We start from the raw sequence: 21,763 nt of genomic DNA, 5'->3' as shown, positions 1-21,763 counted from the left end.
CCACACATATCTGATGCTGAGCATGTGATAGGTGCTGTTTTCTGTGGCCCCAAAGTGTTTATTGCTAATCTTTCCTCTGGGTGCTGTTCTTAGGACCTGACTCTCGGCTTTGGACCCAAATGACTGGAGTAGGTGGCTATGCATTGGGTTAAAGAGGTCTCCCACTGCCTGTCACCCCTTGCATGTTCAGCAATGACTTGTTCTGAGTTAGCTGGTTTCCTCTCTGAGGTGTATGAGTCCTTGGGGAGCTGGACTCAGAAAAACAACCTCAGACCCTTTCCCTGCATATTCAGAAAGTGCCATATGAAGTATGGCTGCGGTTACCTTGTGTCCTCTGCCAAGGGAGGAGGAGGGGGGGAGGAGGCGGCAGCAGTGGTGGCGACAGAGGTGGTGTTGGAGGCACAGTGGCATATTGTTGAGTGAGTCCAAATAGTTGTTGAGCACAAAGAAGATCCCTTGGGACCTGAGGCTGTGCAGCCAGCCTGGCTCCAGTCTAGCGTAGGACTGGCTGTGCATGCCTGTGTGCAAGCACAGCAACGAGGCATCTTCTGCAAAAGAGCACTTTGCCAGTGATACGTATCAAGTGATCGATACTGACTGTGAGCTCACTTGAATTATTAAAGGGAGTTAAATATTTCAAATGACTGCTGTAATTATGACGATTGGAGGAGCTCTCCCACATGCCTTAATTAAAGCTATTGCGATCTCAGACAGAGAGGGCCGCGAAAACTTTGGGATGTTATTAACAACCTGCATGGTGGGCCCCTTTCCTAGAGGAAATCACCTCCTGCTGCTGTTTGTGTCCTTTGCAGGATCCTATCCACACAGGTGCCGAGCAGGTCTGGAGGTGCAGAGGTGGCGTTTGGGTTGGAGCCTCTTCAGCACCTCCGCACCCAGAGGATTTTGCACATGCAATATTTTAAAAAGCGTCTGAGTTGTTTAGCTATGTGTTAAAGATGCCCAGGACGGTGTTTTCCAAAGGCACGAAGGCCTGTGCGTAGAGGCTCATTGAAGAAGCTCTGTGACATTTGCCCACGATTGCCTGGCTTGGGAGAGCTGGGCTGCAGCTGTACTGTGCTTTTAGTCAACTGGAAAGCAAGAACACATGGTTGTGACTAGGGGACACAGGCATTGGCTTTTAGCTCTTGCAGTGGCATGGCCTTCATCCTCAATGGAAATTGTCAACCCTGGCTGGGTAGGGCCCAAGTCCTCCTGCTTTGGAAACCGAATAGGAAACCTTGTCCGTGAATGAAAACTTTGTGTTGGGGGAGGGGGGCAGGGTCTTTGTGTACCTGTGTTCACATATGCATATGTACTTGTATGTTTGTGTGTCTGATTACATGTGTGTTCTATTTGGGAGTGGCATATTTTGGAAGGAGGGTGGAATCCACAGTCCTACCTCTTCTGTGTGATGCTCTCCTCAGCCTGGCCTTGCCACTGACCTTGCTTCCCCTGGAGTGCTGCCTACTCTTCCTGCCTGGTGGCCTCCTGAATGCCTGTCACCTGCCTGCCGCTGGGTGTCTTTTGAAGGTGCCATCTCTCTAGGCTTACTGCTCTCACGAGTCCCTTTGACAATGGTCTTCTCTGTTTGTATGCACAGATACCAAGCAAGAGGCAGCATCTGGTACCTCCTCTCTGGGCTCTTTCTTCTCATGACACAAAATTCTAGACATGTATTATTTACCACTCTACAGTCAGCAGAACCTGGGAGAATGGAGCCTAAACATGAGGCAGACTGAAGTCTCATGCCACAGCCAGCGTTATTCAGAGCCTCAGTCAGTTTAAGCTCCGAGGGTTAAGAAGAGTCACATGGGTAGCGTTCTATGAGTTCAAGCTGTGTATAGTCACAAGGACAAGCTGCACATGACAAAAAAAAAACACGTTTTTCCATAGAGCCATATAAACAAGTAACAACACCCAGTTGTGATGAATAATCTGAAATAAACTCATTGCTATCCACTATACCTAGGAGGGGCATGGAAAACACATTCCAAGAATAGTTCTGCGTTTTTCAAGAAACTGAGGTCACAGGACTCTTGTCTTGTTTTCTTGGAGTTTCTCACAAGCATACAGAATTCCTCTTGCAGAACTTCATCCCTTGGACCATGTTCTGACAATGTGTGATCCTCCTGCCTCAGCTTCCTGAATGCTGAAGTTATAGACACGTGGTATCATGTCTGGTACCTCATAAGCCCCAAAGCAGTAATTATTATTAGTGTTTACCAGTAAACTTTATTTACACATCTGGAGTTTACAGTACAATATCACGATCTCAAGGAAAGGTTACTGTAAGCAGTACATTAGCATAGCCACCATTTCATGGAGAGAAGCTACAATCTACCTATGAACAGTCTGGCAAGGTACAGAATTACTGGCTGAAGATGAGACAGTCTCCAAGGCTACCACTTGCTTGGCTGCTCCTATGGGGGATGCATTGGTTCTGAGAACCTGGGTCCCCTTAGCTGCTGAAACTCCAGCCAATGCGGTGTTGCCAGGGGGTGCCCTCTGGAAAGACTTTGCAATATCCACAGCCAGAGAATTGTTTTCCTTGCTGTCAGTGGCCAATTTCTTCTTTCCTAAAGCGCGATCCTGCAAAATTCATTTTATATCAATTTTCTCGGGACTTCAGCCTTGCCCAGAAATATAAACGCTCGGGTCAAAGGGACTACATTCTCAATTAGCCAGAGAAATATACCATCCCTTGGACTTTGCCATCCTGCTGAAATTATGAGCATAATGAATGAGCGCATTAAGTTTGTGCTGTATTATTGATTAAAAATTAACAGTTTTTTTTTTTGCTAGCACCAGGAAGGAAATGCAATTCAAGAACTTTGGGATTTCATGAGAAATTTGACATTAGATTGCGGATCTTAAAAAAGACAGGCCTGCTAAATACATTCCACCTGCAGCAGCCTCTGTGAGAAGGAGCTGCACTTCGGTTGCTAGGGTAGAAAGAGGCACGTGCTGCGAATTTAAACCGCAGCAAGTGGGATATTGGCTGCTGTGGAGAGCAGCATCCTGACCACATGGCTGTGATGGTCAGGCGTGCTCACAGAGGGCTGTGGGAAGGCCTCCCATGTGTTTGCTATTACTGCCTCGCTCCGGGGGCCCGAGTTCCTGAAGGTCTGCTTTAGCTGGACAGTGGTTTTGACTTTGAGAGAAGCCGTCTTCTTTGCCTCCTTGCTGCTCAGGTGTTAATCTCCTTACCTTATCTGAGGGAGAAGCTAATCTGGGTGGGCACCGCGCGGCTCTAAAGAATCACACGTTTGTTAGCCTTTTTGCCTGTCAGCTTTGCGTGTGATCTGGAGAGCTGAGCCGGCTCTGTGGGCCAAGGCTGACCTCTGCTTCTCCCCCTCCCGCCCCAGTCTTGTCAGTGACGGGAGACATGGCTGACGTTTTGCAGTTTGTTCTGTAATTTCCACTTTGTGCTCATTTGAGGAATTCAGGGCTGGCTTCAGCAGCCTGCTCTTTGACCAGGGAAATGTTAACATATGAACACGAGAGGAAATAAATTTAATTATTTCTTCTCCCTTCCCCAAGAATGTTCGGAAATTTCTTAAGCCATTTTTTTTTTAAATTCAGCTCTAATATCCAGAACGAGTCCTGGCTGTTCTCTACAGATTTTTTTTTCAAGTCGTTTTCCTTTCTGGAGAAGTCCAGCTTCTGGCCTGGGAAGTTTTGGATCATGGTGATTCGCCCCCAGCAAATGACGACCGCCTAACAGAAGGTTGGTTTTTTTTTTTTTCTCCCTGTCCAGAATAATGAAGAGTAGGTGTGTCCGTGGTAGAGACTTGAGAAGGCTACTCCAGCTCCCCACGTGCTCCTCCCCACACCCCTCCTATGTGCTCCAATTTCTTCCAGGGGGTCTCTTCCTCAGAAACCATCCTCACAGGCGCTGGTACAGCTGTCGCCGTCTGTGCTGAGCGCTGTCTCTGGGGCTCGGGTTCTCTGACGCAGCTTCTAAGCCTCTGACCCACTCTTAGATGCTCCCTTACTGTTCTCTCAGCCCTTCTCCAAACTGCAGCCCACACCCCTTATGGCTTCCTGCTCACATCGGAGTCGTTGTTTCAGAATGTCCTTCAGTGTACCTGGTTTTGAATTCCCACAAGAAATCTCTGTACCCGTTTATGACCATCATTGCCAAATGTGCTGTGGACATCCTGTTGTAACCTTGTTTGCTTGTGATCTGGCCTGGGCACATAACCTACACTTACAATCATGTTTCTACGGGAAATAAAACTACACTAAAGATTTCGGCGTGGTCTGTTACTTTCTGTTGTGTTTACCATGCTAGCTTTTCCCTCGTAAGGAAGAAAATGGTAGAATGCAGTGGCCTGCTGATTTGTTTATCATGAGACACTAGCCAAGACCATTTGGAAACCCCATGGAAAGCTGGGTATGGTAATACCTTACAGTCAAGGAAGGCACAGGGCAATGTTGATTGGGCTATAACAAGCATGTCCAGGCAGCTAGGATTAATTTGGGTGGATATGATGGAGACCCAGATCACTTTGGCTTGTGAGAGCTTGTTTGGAGGGTTCAGCAGGGGAGCACAGCTACTCCTTCCTATGCCCCTAACTGAGGACCCATCCTCCTCTATTCCAGGAAGGTGGCCCTCTTTGATCTAGCATGCGTCTTTGGGAGGGACACCCATGGAGCAGTTGTGGAGGAAGGGGACACCCTCCTAGCCAGCCAGATCGGCAGAGTCAATCCTGGTGATCAATGAGGTGACAGATGTCGCAGCCTCACGTCCTCAGTTTGGCTTATAAATGCAGACGGTGTTTGCAGGTGCAGGGCCTGAAGGCTCAAGCGATGTGGTACGGGGGTGGTTCTCCTACTCCTCCCGGTACCGTGCTCCGTCAGGGCCTGCGACTTTCACCCAAGTGACCGTCACACGGGAGCCTGTGGCAGCTGATGCTTCCAATATCTTCACAGTTTTCCCAGTAGAAACCACACTGTTGGCTGTCCTTAAGTCACCATGTGATGTGTACAGCTTAGAAAAGTCCCTGTGGATGAAGGATAGGCCACACCAAATGTCTGGTTCTGGATCATATGAACATGGCAAATCCCCCAGAGGTGGAGTAGGGGTTTCAAGGATGCCTGAGTGACGGAGGCTCAGGAGGAGGGTTTGATTCTGCAGGGGGTGGCTGTTGGTGGGGTGACACCCATGCCAGCAATCTCTACTGCTGTGTAGTTATTTAATGAGGTCTTTGCGCTAAGTTTTGGAGTGTGGGTTGGCATGTCAGAGCTCAGTGTTATTCCTCTGGTGTATTTTTTTAAAGTTCCATGCAGGGAAAGCATGATTGATGGGGCAGTTTCACTCCAGGACCGTGATTAAGTGAAACTGTAGACTTTCCTACTTTTCTATGTAATTCTCAATGCAACATCAATCTTCTTGCTTAAGAGGTTATAGATATTAGAGAATAATACCCGAAAGAACAGATACTAAGTTATCATCTGGATGTGTAAGCACAAGATTGACAGCAGTGGAAAAAAATGACACTTAACCTGCATCATCAAGGTTGGGATTGTAGCATCGTGCTCTCTGCAGAGGGTGCCCTGAGTGTGGTCTCCTCCTGTCATCAGTGAGAAACTTCAAGTCATTCTCTTTTCTTTCACTAGTTTTGTGTGTGTTTGAGAGAGAGAGAGGAGGTAGAAGGGGGAGGGAGGGATGGAGAAAGGGGAGGGAGGGGGGAAAGGGAGAGGGGAACAGGGAGGGGGAGAGGGAGGGGAAAGGGAAGGGGAGGGGGAGGCTGACATGACTGACCAGGCACATGTGGGGGTCAGAGGACAACTTTAAGGAGTCAGCTCTCTATTTCCACCATGGATTCTGGGGTTGAACTCAGAGTGCTTTTATGCTCTGTGCCTTCTCTCTGGTCCCCAAACAGTTCTGGGTGAAAAGATGATTGCTGTGTGAAGCCTTTTGCTGTCTCCTCTCTGTTCAGCTTCGAAGGAAGACAGATGAAATCCTTGTCATCCTCATCTCCCCTCTCCCTCTCATTTGTCTTAGGTTTGTCAGAGGCATACACTCTGAGGTTTCTAGGCCACTTGACTTCGTTTTTCTACATCTTTTGTGCTGAGGTTTCTTTTGAAATGGACCAGTTTCATATCACAAGGAGGAAAGAGAGAGGCCAGTGAGTACTCTCTTGAAGCAGGAGGACCAAAGGCTTGATGGGTTTGTGATCACATGGGGGAGAGGAAGCTCAGTCACTGAACAACGGAGGCTCTTCACGGAGCCAAGTAGCCAGCCAGAGGTGGCGCTCTGGTTTGGAATCCTGCTAATTAGTGTCATTTTATGTAAGTCAGTCCCATGCTCACCTGACCATGGCAGATGCGGTGCCTTTCCCTTAGGCTTGTTGTAACCCTGGGAGAAGATGCTGTACTTTTCTTAGTTACAACGAGGCACAAAGGTTGCCACATCTGATTCCTCTTGGGCTGTTACACACGGGTGACATGACTGTGGTTTCAGCAGGGGTGGGTTTGAGAGAGTAGAGATGAGTCTGTGTACAGGTTTGCAGGGGGATGCTCTGGACCCTGCTAGATGTGTGGAAAAAAGGAGGAGGTGGAGGGGGTGAGAAGAACAACCCCCCAGACTGTGGCGTACAGTTATTCTACGTCTTTTTGTTGTTGATGGTCAGCATGACTCTGTGCCTGCTGAGGTTTTAAAAAAGCCTACCTCTTTGTGGGAGAATTCAGGACCCAGAAAGATATGTCACCAAGGGACCTCTGGGGAGAGGGCAGCCACAAGAGACCAGAAGAGCTACAAATGAGAGTCTGCGCCTTCCAGGAGGATGAGGTGGCCTGTGATCTATACTAGACGAGTCCTGTTGGGTAAATGGTGCAGCAGGGCTTCTGCCCATACAGATATAACACAGGGTTCCATGTACACGGCATGCAGCTGTGTCTAAGGTGGCCTAGAGCCATCACTCACTGGCACACTTGCAGTAGTCTTGTGCTCCATGCTGGAGACCTGACCAGGGGTTGTGGCAACAACTCTTTCAGAGAAACACCACAGGCATTCAGCAATGATGTTTGTATTTTGGCAGTTTATCTAGCTGGTAAAGTCCAGCTTTATCCCCTTGTGGTCAGATAGAGCAAGATGTTATTTCAATTTCCCTATATTTTAAAAGGCTTGCTTTGTATCTTAAAATGAGGCCTGTTTTGGAGAATATTTCATGTGCTGTTGGTTTTAGAAGAATGCATATTTTCAGGGTTTGGTGGGATGCTCTATAGATATATGTTAGGTTTGTTTAATTTATGACATCATTTAACTTCATCGTTTCTGTTTAGTTTTTATCCCAATGACCTGTTTATTGTTAATAATGGAGTACTGAAGTCACCCACCATCCCTGTGTTAAATTTACTGGTGTTTGATTCATGAAAGGAGCTATGCCTATGTTTGGGGTATATATACTGAAGACATCCGCTTGGTGGATTTTGGCCTTGAGTGTGAAATTTTGTCAGATATCAGAAAGAATATCTGTGCCTGCTTGTTTCCTAGCTCTATTTGATTGGAATACCTTGTCTTCTCTTGGTGCCGACTGTTCCGGTAGGTGAGCCTGGAGGGGAGGGGACCTTTCTCACTCGAGTCACCAATGCATTCCCTGGTCTCTCCTGACTCATGGCCATATCATGGTGGAAAAGAATGCATTTACTTTAACTTTGAAAGTCTCTGTAGACTTTACCAGTCAAAATCGTTTGAAAGTCAGAAGGCAAAAGTATCTTCTGAGACTCAAAGCAATCCTCCAACTGTGATTTCCCTTGGAAATTACAACCAAAACAAGCCAAATTACAACCGACATACAATGGCACATAATATATATTCCCATTTTGACAGGGATAAATCGGGTAGTGAGGGAATCCTGGATCAAAGCAAGACTGAAGCCCAGCAGACAAATACCAAATCCTGTTGGCCTATGTTCGATGGCTGAGTTTAGATGACCCACTCAGCTGCCAATGACCTCTCTCTCTCTCTCTCTCTCTCTCTCTCTCTCTCTCTCTCTCTCTCTCTCTCTCTCTTAAGCTGGTTCTACTTCCTGTATGCAGTTCTCCTTGACAGATATTTCATGGCTCTGGCATCTACAACATCTTGGGGTTTCCAGTGAAACCCAGACTTTATTTTAAGAGCCTTATGCCTTGGCTTCTTGTGGCCTGCTGTTCTCCCAGTGGGGTCTCTCTGGGGACCCCCCACATTCACATTGGGCACAGTGTTTTGCTTAAACTGCACCTTCATATCATTTTCATGTTTCCAAAGCCAGTATCAGGGCCCGTGTCACATGTATGGACAGCAGTGTCAAGTTCAGCCGCCAGCTTGGAATGGACCCTTGTTCCATTTGGCCACACTAGCAGCAACTTTCTGAGGTTGAAGCCTTTGATTTCCAGGAGCTAACAACTCCTGAGGCTCTTTAGTTTCACTTGTGGGAAGCTTGTTCGGGTGGAGCTTTCCCTCGGGTCACCCTTCCCATCAATCAGGAAAGTTCTTAAAGTTACCTTTAGGGACAACCTCTCTTTCAGCACAGGCCTCGGCTGTAACGTTAAGCCTCACAGTGTTCTTCTCTTCTTCAACACTGCATTTTGTGTTTCTTTTTGCCCTGCTTGACCATCTTTTTAAAAATGTGGACCTGCATAAAAAAGTTATCAGTGATAACTACGCCAAATCTTCAGTGTTATGTCGTATTGAAATATCCTCTAACAAAAATGTTAGTCCATTGCCTTTTAAATCTGACCCTTAGATCAGTACTTTTATCTAGCCTCGGGGGTTGTCAGGACACAAGGAGAAGGTTTCCAGGCTTCTTTGCAAAGTATCTCAAGTGGCCTCTAGCCTAATTGCTGTTAGAGTCCTTGATTCCCTGTGACACTGCATGAGCTAGCCTCTACCATCTTCATTTCTCTCAGTATCTCTGTCTGCCAGGTTCTTCCTAGAACCACCCACTAAACTCTGCTCACAGCATCCATCTGCTTGCTAGTTCAGAGTTCCAGAGTCTTCCACAGTCTTCCAAACAAACACAACAACAACAATAGCGAAAAGATGGATCTTGGTTTTTTTTTTTTACCCAATCGGTTAGTCTTTTTTTTTAAACTGTATCTTTGAGACATTTAATATTAGGGTTATTACTGAAGGATGTGAGCCAGGCAGTGGTGGCCAACACCTTTAATGCCAGCATTTGGGAGGTAGAGGCAGGTGAATTTCAGTGAGCTCAAGGCCAGCCTGGTCTACAGAGCCAGTTCTGGGACAGGTAGGACTACACAAAGAAGAAACCCTGTTTCTCTCTGTGTGTTTATTAATTCTTGCTGTTCTGATCATTTTTGTAGCATTTTTCTGGGACATCTTTTGATTAACTGCCCTCATACTGTTTACTCCCCCTGTGGCTTCTGTGGGTGTGTTTATCCCTTTGTTAACTCTGCAACATTTCTTTCAGTATGTCCTGTAGAGCTGTCTTAGATTCCTTTAGTCTGTTTTTATCATGGATGGTTTTCTTCTCTCATAAAGGATAGATTTGCTGGGTATAACATTCTAGGTTGTTAATTGTGGCCTTTATATGTGACTTTGGCCTTCTTCCCTGTAGCTGTAAGCATTGTGCATTTTTAGTGCTTTTAACTATATAACTATAGTGTTAACTGCAGTGCTAACTATAACAGCATTTCTTTGGTAGTCCTGTCTTTTCACGGTTCTGAGGTCTCTTGTGCCTATATGTTTTCTCAAATTTGGGAAGTTTTTTTTTTCAGGATCTTATTGAAAATATTTTCTGCACCTCCTCTTTTTATGTCATAATTCTTCATTTCTTCCTGGTCTTTTCACGGTGTTCCAAAGACCACAAGTGTTCTGTTTGTGTATTTTAAAAAGAAATAATTACCATTTTCTCTGACTGACTCATCCAAATCCTCTACCTTGTGTTCCAAGCCCCGATGCTCTATTTCCCCATAATGCATTCTGTTGGTGAGACTTTTCAGTGATCTTTTTATTTAACAAATTAAACAGTTCATGTCCATCTTCATTTCAGCTTGTGTTTTCCTCAGCATTTCTCTTTATTGAATTCTATTTTACTATTATGAATTGCCCTCCTAACTTCATTTAGCTGTTGGTGTTTCCTCGGGATTTAATCAGTTTATTCTTGCCTCTCTCAGCTCATTTGGATGCTCCTTTGTGTCTTCTTTGAATTCTCTGAACATATTTATAATTATTCCTTTGAATTCCATATCTTGAATTTTATCTAAATTGTCATTGAGGACCATTATTAGTATGGGATTAGTTTCTTTTTCTTCTTTTTTTGGGGGGGGTATTGTTTTAGTTTTTCATATTGCTTTTGTTTTTCTAATGAGACCTGACCATCTGGAGTTGGGTTTTGGTTGAGTCTTTTGCTATGTGTTTGCAGCCCACCATGCCAGAGACTGGAGGTGAGCATTGGATTGGGTGGGTAGGGGAGGAAAAGGAGGTGCAGAGATGATTTTGGATGAGGGGCTTGCTAGAGGGTAAAGAGGGCTCTTGAAGGGGGGGTGGAGGAACTCAGGGTAGAGGGGCTGTCTTACAGGTCATCGGTCCATGAGCCAAGTTGAGTGAGGATTTCCAGGGCTGGAAGGGTTGTAGGCTGGCAGTGTTAGAGAGACTGCCTGTCTTGGTCCAAAGCAGTTTGGCTGGAGTGGGCATCCAGGATTTCTGTATTTGAAATTTTAATCAGTCTGCTGACCTTTGCTTAGAACATTTATTTTCATGTTAGTTTTATTGCTAAGGAACTGTCACTAGTAACTTTCTGGAGGCTTGTAACCCCCATTTCTCTGCTTCTCTTTGTCATTTGTGTATCTCTTCCTCCCTGTTTCCCTTTGTGTCCCTCTTTCTGCTTCTCTTCATACCTTCCCCTCTCTGTCCCTCACTGTTTTTGGCAGCTATTTCATGTAGCCCTAGTCTTTGGGACTCTTGGCTGGCACTGGTTTGGCGTGATCCTGTCTAGATCATGGTGGCTCCTTGATGATGCCACACTGGGTGTGGGGGAAATGAAATATCTTCTCTTTATTCTAAGAATCTGTTTCCAGTGTGGCCCTATCTCCTCAGGAAGAAACAGGCTCTTCCCATTCCCCAAGGAGAGGGAGAGCCCACGGTTCTGTATTTCCTTGTCTGCCTCGTTCTCTGTAGTGTGATTCATCCAGGAAGCAATGCCAGGTGTCTGTCTGACTTGCTCCAGAGCCCTCAGGGCTGGCATGCCTGGCTCATGAAGTCTTGAAGTCCTGAGTCTAGGACTGACTCACAGCTGACCCAGCGTGTGTGTGGGAACACTTGTTCTCCCAGGCATCAGTGTATCCAGAGAGGGGGCTGGGGCCCGACCTTCTCTCACACCCCTTTTATCAAGCTGTTCAGGATCTGTAGCACTTACAATGTTGGATCTGCCTTATTTTCTCTGTGAAGTGCGTGGTCTTCCCACCAGGAACCCATCTTCACCTTCGTTTCCACAGCTCAAACCTTGTCTTCTAAATTCCTCTAGTTCTATTTCACGTTGTCATTTGATTTTGTTCAAATTCACATTATACCGAAATGCTGTTTGTTATGTTTTCCAGTCATTAGTTAAAGTATTTGGCAAAACATAGTGCAGCCAATCTGGTATGAACCATTGCATGTCTATGCTAATGGCAGTGTGGCACTTACGGAACAGTTGGAGGTATGAAGTGATAGGCAACCAGTCTCTTACAAGTGGATTTCACACAAGTCTCTTTGCCACCTCTTGGTTTTGAAGCATGTTCTATGAATGAAAACCTCACTGCGCCCTGAATTGTTTTTCTATATCCTTATTTATGGCACATGACATCCTGTAATTTTTCCTAACCTTTGTCTGCTAAGTTTCATTGGTATTTTCAATAGGCCAATCAACGGCAAAGGGGGCATAATTGAGTTTTCTCATACAATTTGTTTATCAATGGCTTTTAAAACTGTGGACAGAGGAGGAAGAAAAATGGCTCCTAGCAACTTGTGAATCAATTTTCTCATGTCACTGTTTGTGTGGGTCTTCTTACTGTGCCAACAGGTGCCTGAACTCAATTCTCATATATGGGGAGGTAGTTGTATTAAGTAGGGACACATGTTTACATGTCAATGATGAGGTAATCTTCATCCTTTTTAACATCTAGGGGTATTGTATTTGTGAGGTCTGTCTATGGCTGTTTGACCTGTCAAAGCATGTACTTGTGAAGCTAGTAGGAGACCCTGTGCCATCCTCCAGACATTCGTCTGCTGGCTGTCCTTATTACTGTTGGATTGCCCACAGCTGTCTGTACTCTTGTCTCCATGTTGCCAGGCACTTTGGAGAAAACTGGCTGCACCATTGGCCATGGGGTACATACTAAGTACAAAGCCTTTGACATGGGATAGACAAGGTCTCTTCTTATCCCCAAGGCAATTTATGATCATGCAAATTTCATGATGACACTCTTTGGAAAACAGCAAACAAAGCCAGACAAAAACCCAAAACATTGCAATTTGGGGTCAGTCCTCCTGCCACCTTGGGGCATGACTAGCACCCAGCTGAGGACAGTCTGTGGGAAGAGGTGAGGAGAACCCAACAGCATCACTAAGTGACTGAATCAGACTGCCCTGGGCTGTAGACTTGGGCAGTTACAGAGTCAGTTAATCAATTTAACAGTCATCAAGAGCTTGAGTTAATTTTTCTGTCACTTATAGTTCATCTTAAGGATCTGGAAGGACCACAGGGAGTGGTTTCTCCAGATGTCTGCCATTGTCTTTGTCAGCCAAGGTTCCCCAAAGGACTGAGCTGAATAAGATGTACATCTGTTTCTATATCTGCTGAGAGAACAGAGGCAAAAGAGAGACTCATCACGAGGAGGCGACTCTTGGTGTCACATGCCGGAGTCTAAAATCTGCATGGAGGAGCTCCAGGAGACCAGCGAGTTGTGGATGCTGCAGTTTGATGCACTGGCTGACTTCCCCATGACCTTGTGTGGTCCATCCCATGTGAGGACATGAGAGGCCTGAACTTACTGTCAGTTGCCACAGAAGCCTCTGCCTTCCAGTGTCCTCAGAGGACATCCTCTGTCCCAGTCTCCCAGCTACTTGGAAGTAATTATTCCCATAGGAAACAGGGTTTTCAGCAGCGGAGGAAAAAGGTGTTTCAGTGCAGGCAGAGAAGTCTCTTGTCATTAAAGACATGGGGTCATTGGAGAGTGATGCTATTGTACATAATTAGCACATTTCCAGTGAGATCTATGGCTAAAAGAATAGCATGCCACAAACTAATCAGCCAGCAAACAGAATTAAGTTGGTTAGAGAGCTTTGCACTGGTTCTATGGTAAAGTTGGATTAACAGGTTAGCAATCAGCAGCCATGAAGAAATGAATCGCAAAGTCGGACCCATGTTGTGATGGCCGACTTTGGGTGATGACTACTGAACTCAAGACAAAATATTGATCATGCTAATAAACCTTTAGTAAAATTGCTATTTAAACCATATTGGTTCAGTTTAATGATGATTTTGAATACATGTATATGTTTGCAAAGTCATTAGGGATTTTCTTACCCTCAAAACATGGGAGCATCACACAAAATTAGGAGTTCTAAGGTGATGCCTGGGGAAACTGTGTTATTAAAGAAATAACTTCTTGTCACCCATGGCTTCAGAAAATCCTCAGACTGGATAAGACCAAAAGAACAAAACTGATAGGAATTTTACCAGGGCCTTGAGATAATTTGTAGGGATTATTTGGCAGGAAATTTCAAAGTCAGGGTGAAATGGTTGGCTTCTTACTGACTGAAAGTGATGAGCACCAGCTAACATTAATGGGCCAGAGATGCAGGTTATCATAGGTTTGCTTATAAAGTCGCCATCTCGTGATTCATATATTCTACATGAGATTTCATCAATTGATAATTTTATGTTATTTAAACTTTCCTCATTGTCTTTTAGTTATTTCAAAACTGGGTAAATGTAGCAGAAGAAGGGTCATCTCACTTAAGAGTGTGGATACTATTTTAAGAATACGAGCTAATTCAATCCATCTAGATGTGAAATACGAGTGAGTAGGTTTTGCTCTATAAATATTGCTCCAGTAGTGAGATCTTGGTTATCATAATGCATGAAGTGAGCATATTACAGAAAAAACATAATTATATCAAGGTGATGGAAGACATTGGTACAGTATAATAGCCATTTCAAATGAATATAAGTGACATGAATGGATGTAGTATCTGGTGGGTGTAGAAAATGCCCCTGACACGAACAGGAGTGTAGTTCAGTAGGGAGTTTAGCAGTGCTGTGGAGTGCCCGAGGAAATTTAGGACTACTTCTGTAAACCCATAGGATTCCAGGACATGCGTCGGTTTGGAAAAATACATGAGGCTAGGTTACTACTAATCAAGTGGAAGGTAGAAGTCTATATAAGATCTATTTGATGATAGGATCTTTGGTAAATGCAGCATCACTAGATAAAAATCACCAATGGCATTGCACATGGTAAAGAAACGGGAAACTGGGACCCGTGCCAGAAACCATAGCCTCACAAAATGCCTTGGGATGAAAAAGGAGTAACTGGGAGACTTGGAAGGGCCATAAACTATGACCGATACTTGGTACAGAGAGGTGTTTAAATGGCAAATTTATTGTGAACTCATGTTACTTCTGAGGGTTGTTTATTGTATGAAGTTTTACTCCTTTTACTCTTTGGCCTTTTTGGTCTTTTTGAGGGGCCCGCCATCCAGCTCACAAATAAACCACACATGGAGGCTTAGTCTTAGTTATGAATGCCTGGCCTTAGCTTGGTTAGTTTCTGGTCAGCTTATCTTATTTCATCTACCTTTTGCCTCTGGGCTTTTATCTTTATTTCTGTATACCTTACTTTACTTCTTACTCCGTGACTGGCTGGGTGGCTGGGTGGCTGGGCTGGCCCCTAAGGTTCTCCTTTCATTGTTCTCTTGCTGTCCCCTGTTTTCTTTGTTTGTCCTTGTATTTATCCTCTCCCCCTGCCAGCCCTGTCAGCCTTGGCTCCTGCCTTGCTATTGGCCCTTCAACTCTCTATTAGCCCATCAGGTGTTTTAGACGGGCACAGTAACACAGCTTCACTGAATTAAACAGATGCATCATAAACAACCGTCACACACCTTAAAATAATATTCTACCACAGGTGTTTGTCTGTCTGCACGTGTGCAGGCTCGTGTGCATGTATATGAGTTAGTTCACAGCAGCTTAGTTTCCCGTTTGGAGCGACAGTGAAAGTGCGTAAGGTAAGAGGTGACTTGATTTAGGGGACCTAAACTAACTCATGAGAATACTTTGTAAGATTGTTTAGCAAAGAGTTTAAAAAATATGAATTGTAGGTTCAGTTCTAGGAGAAACATGAATGCTACAGGGAATGAATACATCTGTGAATTTTTTTATATGAATGGTACTTTCAAATTAAGAAAATATAGATGTTTCTTCAGTAAAATTTCTCAGATAGTTGGTTGTCTACTGGAGAGAAAATATAACTAATTTCCAATTCACAACTTAAAAATTTAAGCACATTACACATAATGATCATTAAAATAGTTATAGAAGTTTTATTTTTTTGCTTAAAATTTACTGTTTTAATTTTAAATCGTTATGTTTGTAGTTAGTTGAAACCCTGGTAAATGGATCTGTAGGAAGCAAAGTCAAGGACAAGGAATGGCCAGTGTGAATAAGGAAGAGTGTGTAAAATATGTGCTCGAGACAGAGTACGTCTTAGCAACTGTGACTCATGCTGAGATCCTTCGGGTGAATGCCGTCCCCTCCCCCCTCCCTTTGATGATCGTGTCTTTTCCTGTCATTTGTGCTGCATATGTAGACATTCATAAGATTTAGTTGTGCCTCTCCTTGAAGCCTGGCTTGCTTTGCCCAACCTTTTGTTTGTCGGAGTCACCCACATTGCGGTTTGAAGCTTTCAATGAGTCAAAATATTACTATATCATTCATTTCAATGATTTAACACACAGTAGAATGTTTTTTTTCTGCCATAGTTGAGATAAATATGTTCTCCTAGTTTCTCTTTTTTTTTTAGATAGTTGTTGGATTTTAAGAGAGGGGGAGAAGAGGAAGAGAGAGTAGGTCATGGGGGAACAGGAAAATTCAGTGGGGGGTAGAATAGGGGGAAGAGGGAATCACAGGTTAGAAGACAGATCAGGCACCAGTGAGACCTCTAGTGATCTAAAGGGATGACACCAACTGGCAAGCTAAGCAATAGTGGAGAGACCACCTCGAATGCCCATTCCTGATAATGAACTTGATGTCTATAACCATCCTGGAACCTTCATCCAGTGACTGATGGAAGCAGAGGCAAACACCCACAGTTAAACACTGAACTGAACCCAAGGAACCCAGTGACAGAGAGAGGAGTGATGAGCAAATTGGCAAAGAATGGGCTGGCAAAACCAGCAGAGACAGCTGATCTGAACAGGGGAGAGCTCTTGGACCCCAGACGGACAGCGGGGAGTCCAGCATGGGACTGATCTGGATCCCCTGAATGTGAGAGTCAGTGAGGAGGCCTGGGCTACCTATGGGGTCCTGAGCAGTGGATCAGTGTTTATCCCTGGCATACAAACGGACTTCGTGTGTCCATAACACAAAGAGGGATGCACTCTCAGCCTGGACTCTTAGGGGAGTGCATGGCCCCTGCCCTGAGTGAAATGACAGACTCTAGATATCCCCTATTAGGAAGGAAGATAGGGTGGGAGGCTGGGGGGAGGGATGGTAGGGGGGTGAGGGAGGAGGGGAGGGAGAGGGAACTGGGATTGACATATGAAGCAAGCTATTTAAAATTAAAATAATAAAATAAAAAAGAATAAAAAACACTGCCACAGTATACTATCAAACTAAAATAGTTATAGAAGTTTTAAAAGAAAATTTAAGGGCTGGATATATAGCTCAGCAGTGAAGAGCTGAGTTCAGTTCCCAGCACTGATGTCTGGTGGCTCATAACCACCACCAAGTCCTGCTCCAGGGGATCTGATAGACTTAGACACTCAAGTAAGTATTATGTTTTCAGTTGTTGAAAAATTACCATTAAGGAACCCAGTAGGTTGAGGGCAAATTTAAAGAAAACATTTGCCTGAGAACTTTGGCTCCATATCATACTAGAAAATATGATGTTCTTTGTCTCACATTGAACTGAAGAGATAGCTCAGTGGATACAATGTTTCCTATACAAGCACAATGACTAGAATTTGGATCTGCAAACACTAATGCAAATGCTGGTGGGCATGGCAACCTGCCTGTAACCCCATTGTAATCCTAGCACAGAAATCCCAGCACCTAGCAGAGATGGGGGATCTCCAGAGCAAGCTGGCTTGCTAGACTACCTGAGTTCTGGATTTAAGTGAGAGGCCCTCCATAGAGGAGGACAGGCATCAGTCTCAGTCTTCCATAGGCACAGGCATGCATACACACACACACACACACACACGTTTGTGGGGTACACATGTGTGCCACTATATATGAATACACACACATGTTTGTGGGGTACACATATGTGCCACTATATATGAATGCACACACACGTTTGTGGGGTACACATGTGTGCCACTATATATGAATACACACACACACATGTTTGTGGGGTACACATGTGTGCCACTATATATGAACGCACAAACACCACACACACACACTAAAAGGTAGACATTTACTATTGATAGTAATGGTCTGACATATATAAAGATATCCTACACAGTAGTTAAAACTCTACACCCTGAAAGAAAACCAAAGGAACACAGTTTGCACAAGAAGACACTTGCTTAATAACCAATTAAATGACTTCCAGACTCCATGGAAATAGCAAGAAACTTTCTGTTTCCACCAGAGGTAAAAAACCCCAAAGGTTTATAATATGTGACTGTGTAAATTGAGACTCACATTGGTAGAATGCTATGCGAAATTTGTACGTATCTCTTTACTCCGCAGTGGTATTTCTAGAGATCTGTTCTGGGCAAACAAAACTGAAAAACATACAAAAATTTCTGCACAGTTCTTAGCAATTGGGATAACTGGACACAGCACAGTAACTAAGAATTTTGGACTTACAGGGTCAGTTATGATGTGCACTCTCTCTCCCCTCTCTGGGCATACATGGGTGTGTATGTTCACATCAGTGTAAGCATGCATGGAGAATGAATGAATATCAGACACAGCCTCATGTGTTGGTCCTTCTGCTTTGTTTGAGATGGAGGTCTCTTGTTTGTCATTGAATATGCCAGACTACCTGGTCCATGACCCTCCAGGGATATTCCTGTCTCTGTTTCCCATCTCTCTGTAGGAGTGTTATAATTAGAGACACATCATGACATGTCCAGCTCTGTGTAGGTTCTGGGAAATCCTAGCTCAGGTCCTCACACTGGTACAGTAAGTGTTTGTCCCACTGAACCATCTTCCCAGCCCAACTGTGACCCTTCAGTACCAGAAAAAGACCCAAATTGCTCTTTACTCACAAATGTGGAGAGAGGTGGATAGGACAAGTAAATGTCCTATTCTAACAAGGTTCTGATGGTTGATGTCTAGACGAGAATTTGCGTGGATAGGCAACCGTGGAAGGTTTGTGTAAACTGGTAAGGAGAAATGAGTAAAACTGACTCTGAGTTTGTATATTATGTAATGAATATGTTCCAAATGTACTTGTTAAGAGATTCATATCCTCGGCTTCTTAGCATTGTACATTTACAAGTATTTACTTGGCACTTAGTGACCCGTCATCAAACTGGTGTTTGTCCAAGATATAGGTGACAAAATAGTTTTCAGAAGACACTGTCACACTACACAGCATTCATAAATTTCAGGAGAATAATGTGCCATGGTTGTGACTTTGAAGGGTCACATACAGTGCATATAGGAGAGCGTTTTGTGATTCTGCCAGTTCAATGTGAGACAAAGAACATCATATTTTCTAGTATGATATGGAGCCAAGGTTCTCGGTCATCTGGTTCCTACTTGGTCAAATGGTGATTTCATGTGTTAGTATTTAAGGGATGAAAAAAGTAACGCGTTTTGAAGTCTGTCAGACACATGGATTAACACTTAAAGTCAGCATGACCTTCAGTGCTGTCCGGGGTTATAGTCCTTTCATATGTCTAACACTTGGTATCACTTCCGTCTCCCAGTGTGCCTGGCTTGTGTTTTACACCAAGTTACAGAAGGAGTTACAGATCTTGATTTAAGGCATAGTTTTTCTCTTTCTCTCTGTTTGGTATTTGAAGGCGGTTAAACACATTTATCATTTCAAACCCTGCTTTAAAACTGAGGTATTTTTCACAACTATGCATGCTGCGTGCACCTAGTGTGGCACTCTCTATTGCTGTTCTTAATCTACTTAATCTTTACCGGTTGTTTATTTTTAATGTATACTCCATGTTTTTCCCCCCCGGGGGAGGTTATTTACCCTTTTTTATCATCTTTCCCCATTTCTATCCATTCCTCATCTTAGGGTTCCCCACCATCTGAGGCCCGGCCATAGTACTGCGTGATTGCACAGCAGCTCGCGAACCCCAGCCTGCACCCTGCCAGCCATAATGGGGACGGCTCAGGTACCGTGCCATCTCTCTGTTCCTTCTGTCCTTCCTGTGTTTGTTCACTCTCAACTATTTTCTCACCGCCCTCTGTGATAGGGCCTCTGTCCCAGGAGGGGGGAAAAGGGTGATGGAGCAGAGTCCAGCGGCTAAAGGACCCTAGGAAACTGGTGAGGAGTCGGTGAGCCAAGGATGTCTGTAATGATAGTGTACCATGCCCTAAACCCTCCAGGTGCTTCAGGGCAGTGTTTCTCTAGTCCAGTTGAGGTGTATTAATAACATTCTCAGAAACTTGGTGTGTGTGTGTGTGTGTGTGTGTGTGTGTGTATGTATGTGTGTGTGTGTGTGTGTGTGTGTGTGTGTGAACGTGTGCACACATGTGTAAGGTGAGTGGAGTTCTGCATCTGTGGTCCAGCAGGAAAACAGCTCTCACATGATAGCATCCTTCCTGCTGCTGCTGACCTTAGTGACCCATTGTGGGTCAACCCAAGGAACCTCTAGGAACATGACCTGTGGAATGTCATCTAGGGTGGAGTTGTAACTTTCTTGGCTTCCTTTTCAAAGCGAAGTGAGGATTATGCATAATGTAATTTTATTTCTTTATTCCAGATGAAAAATGTCCCGCATTTGGATGGGTCCTAGTTGCCACTACTATTCTGACTGATGGTCTCTTTCCTTTTCTCTGGTGGCAGACATTCATGACTCATGGGTTCAAGTGATTTCCTTACTGATTTCATAGTCTCAGAGGAAGCTGGGGTGGACATAGGCCAGTCTCCACAGCTAAAACACTCTGCTCGGTGCCGCTGCTGGGGTCTTGGCAGGTTTGCACAGAGGCTTGGTTGTGTGTCTGCTTCCCTCCCTCCCTCCCTCCCTCCCTCCCTCCCTCCCTCCCTCCCTCCCTCCCTCCCTCCCTCCCTCCCTCCCTCCCTCCTTCCCTCCCTCCTTCCCTCCCTCTATGCTGCCAAAACCAACAATAGCTCTTCAGTAAGGCTTCCCAATACTAAACAAAATTCGTCAGCTGGTTTAGCCAGAAAAGGAACTCATTAAAAGGAAACCGGCATTCTGTGCATCACCCACAACAGCAGATAAAATAGCTCAGCATGGAGCTTAGTCTTAGGCTTGCTTACCTGTGGGAAAGGCACATGGGAGATAGGATAGTCGATGCCTGCCTCCAGCTTCCAGAAAGGCTGGAAAAACCTTTCTGTTGTCCACATTTATTTTTTATCATACCCTGTGAGGGGTTTACAGGCAGTATGGGGGAAGCCCTCAGTGGTATAGAGATGAATAAAACAAATAAAAAAGAAAAAGAGGCTTAGGGGTGGCTTAGAAGAGCAGGCAGCCACTAGGCACATGACCTTGAGATCACTGAAGGCTGTGTGTCTCCCGACGCCCTCTGTCTTCCTCAGGCTTTCAAGTAGCTTCCATTGTCTTCACGTGGGCTTCCCAAGTGGTACTGATTCTAGTCCTGGTAAACGGCTGGGGGGTGGGGTGGACAGGATCATCTTTCTTCTCCTGAAAGTGTTGTCACTGATGCCATTGGGAAACAGGGCACACATCAGCTTAGTTTTCATGAATGAATGTAGGTGTGACACAGCATACAGATGGCCCAGAGAGCTAGAGTTGCTGAGGTCTCTTCTGGTGCTGTGATACCCTTGGTCTGTTTTTTTTTTTTGGGGGGGGTGGTGGTGGTGGTGAACTTTAATGGTAAACCATTTTGTTGTTGTTTGTGTTTAGTTTTTGGGACCCTCGTGTCCTGTGGGTCCTGCAGCTGGACCTCAGCTCCAGGCCAGCTGGAAGCAGTGGGGTTCCAGAATATTTTCCTCCTTGGAAATTCAGAATTGAAACGGGGTGGGGCAGGGGGGACAGCAATCTGAAGATTCTGTCTGTCTTTTGGTTCCCAGGTCCCTTCTTCCTGCTGTCTGAGAAATAGCTCCGTTCTATAGGCTTCTAAGAACGGTTGTTAGCACTTGATAGACATCTGACTTGGCAAGGAACTGCTAGGGTTGCCCCTCTTCTGAGGGCCATGGAATGGCCTGGTAGGTCCCACCGTGGCTGTAGCAGATTGGGATGGCCCATGGTAGGATTCTCAGCCTATCGTTGACCTGCTTCCTGGCCTCATGTAGGATCAAGATGTCCTGTTAGAGCCAGCAAGTGATCATTAAGATGAAGGGTCAGTATCCTTTCTACACATGTGGATCAGGGTTATGGGACTTTTCTGACAGCAGACTATCCCCCTAGGGTCAGTATCTGGTCTACATA

General features: G+C 44.9%; 1 protein-coding gene across 4 annotated transcripts in view; it reads left to right on the top strand.

Annotated features, from left to right (window-relative positions):
* Positions 1 to 21,763, top strand: part of Dlgap2 (DLG associated protein 2) — a 684,399-nt gene that overhangs the window by 65,776 nt on the left and 596,860 nt on the right. Inside the window, exons 1-2 of one of the 4 annotated variants that reach the window (XM_040733552.1) lie at positions 3,340 to 3,727; positions 19,423 to 19,522. The exons of 2 other annotated variants lie outside the window; for them this stretch is intronic. In XM_040733552.1, coding sequence (XP_040589486.1) covers positions 19,508 to 19,522 — 15 coding nt within the window. In that variant the 5' untranslated portion in view covers positions 3,340 to 3,727; positions 19,423 to 19,507. Of the gene's footprint in view, positions 1 to 3,339; positions 3,728 to 19,422; positions 19,523 to 21,763 lie in introns of those variants that run through there. One more of the 4 variants, XM_021234406.2, reaches the window with a different exon arrangement.

This window comes from Mesocricetus auratus, unplaced genomic scaffold, assembly GCF_017639785.1.
Source record: "Mesocricetus auratus isolate SY011 unplaced genomic scaffold, BCM_Maur_2.0 Super-Scaffold_100031, whole genome shotgun sequence".
NCBI classification, from domain to species: domain Eukaryota; kingdom Metazoa; phylum Chordata; class Mammalia; order Rodentia; family Cricetidae; genus Mesocricetus; species Mesocricetus auratus.
The sequence above is the reverse complement of the archived record's forward strand: the minus strand, read 5'-3'. Positions and strand labels throughout refer to the sequence as shown.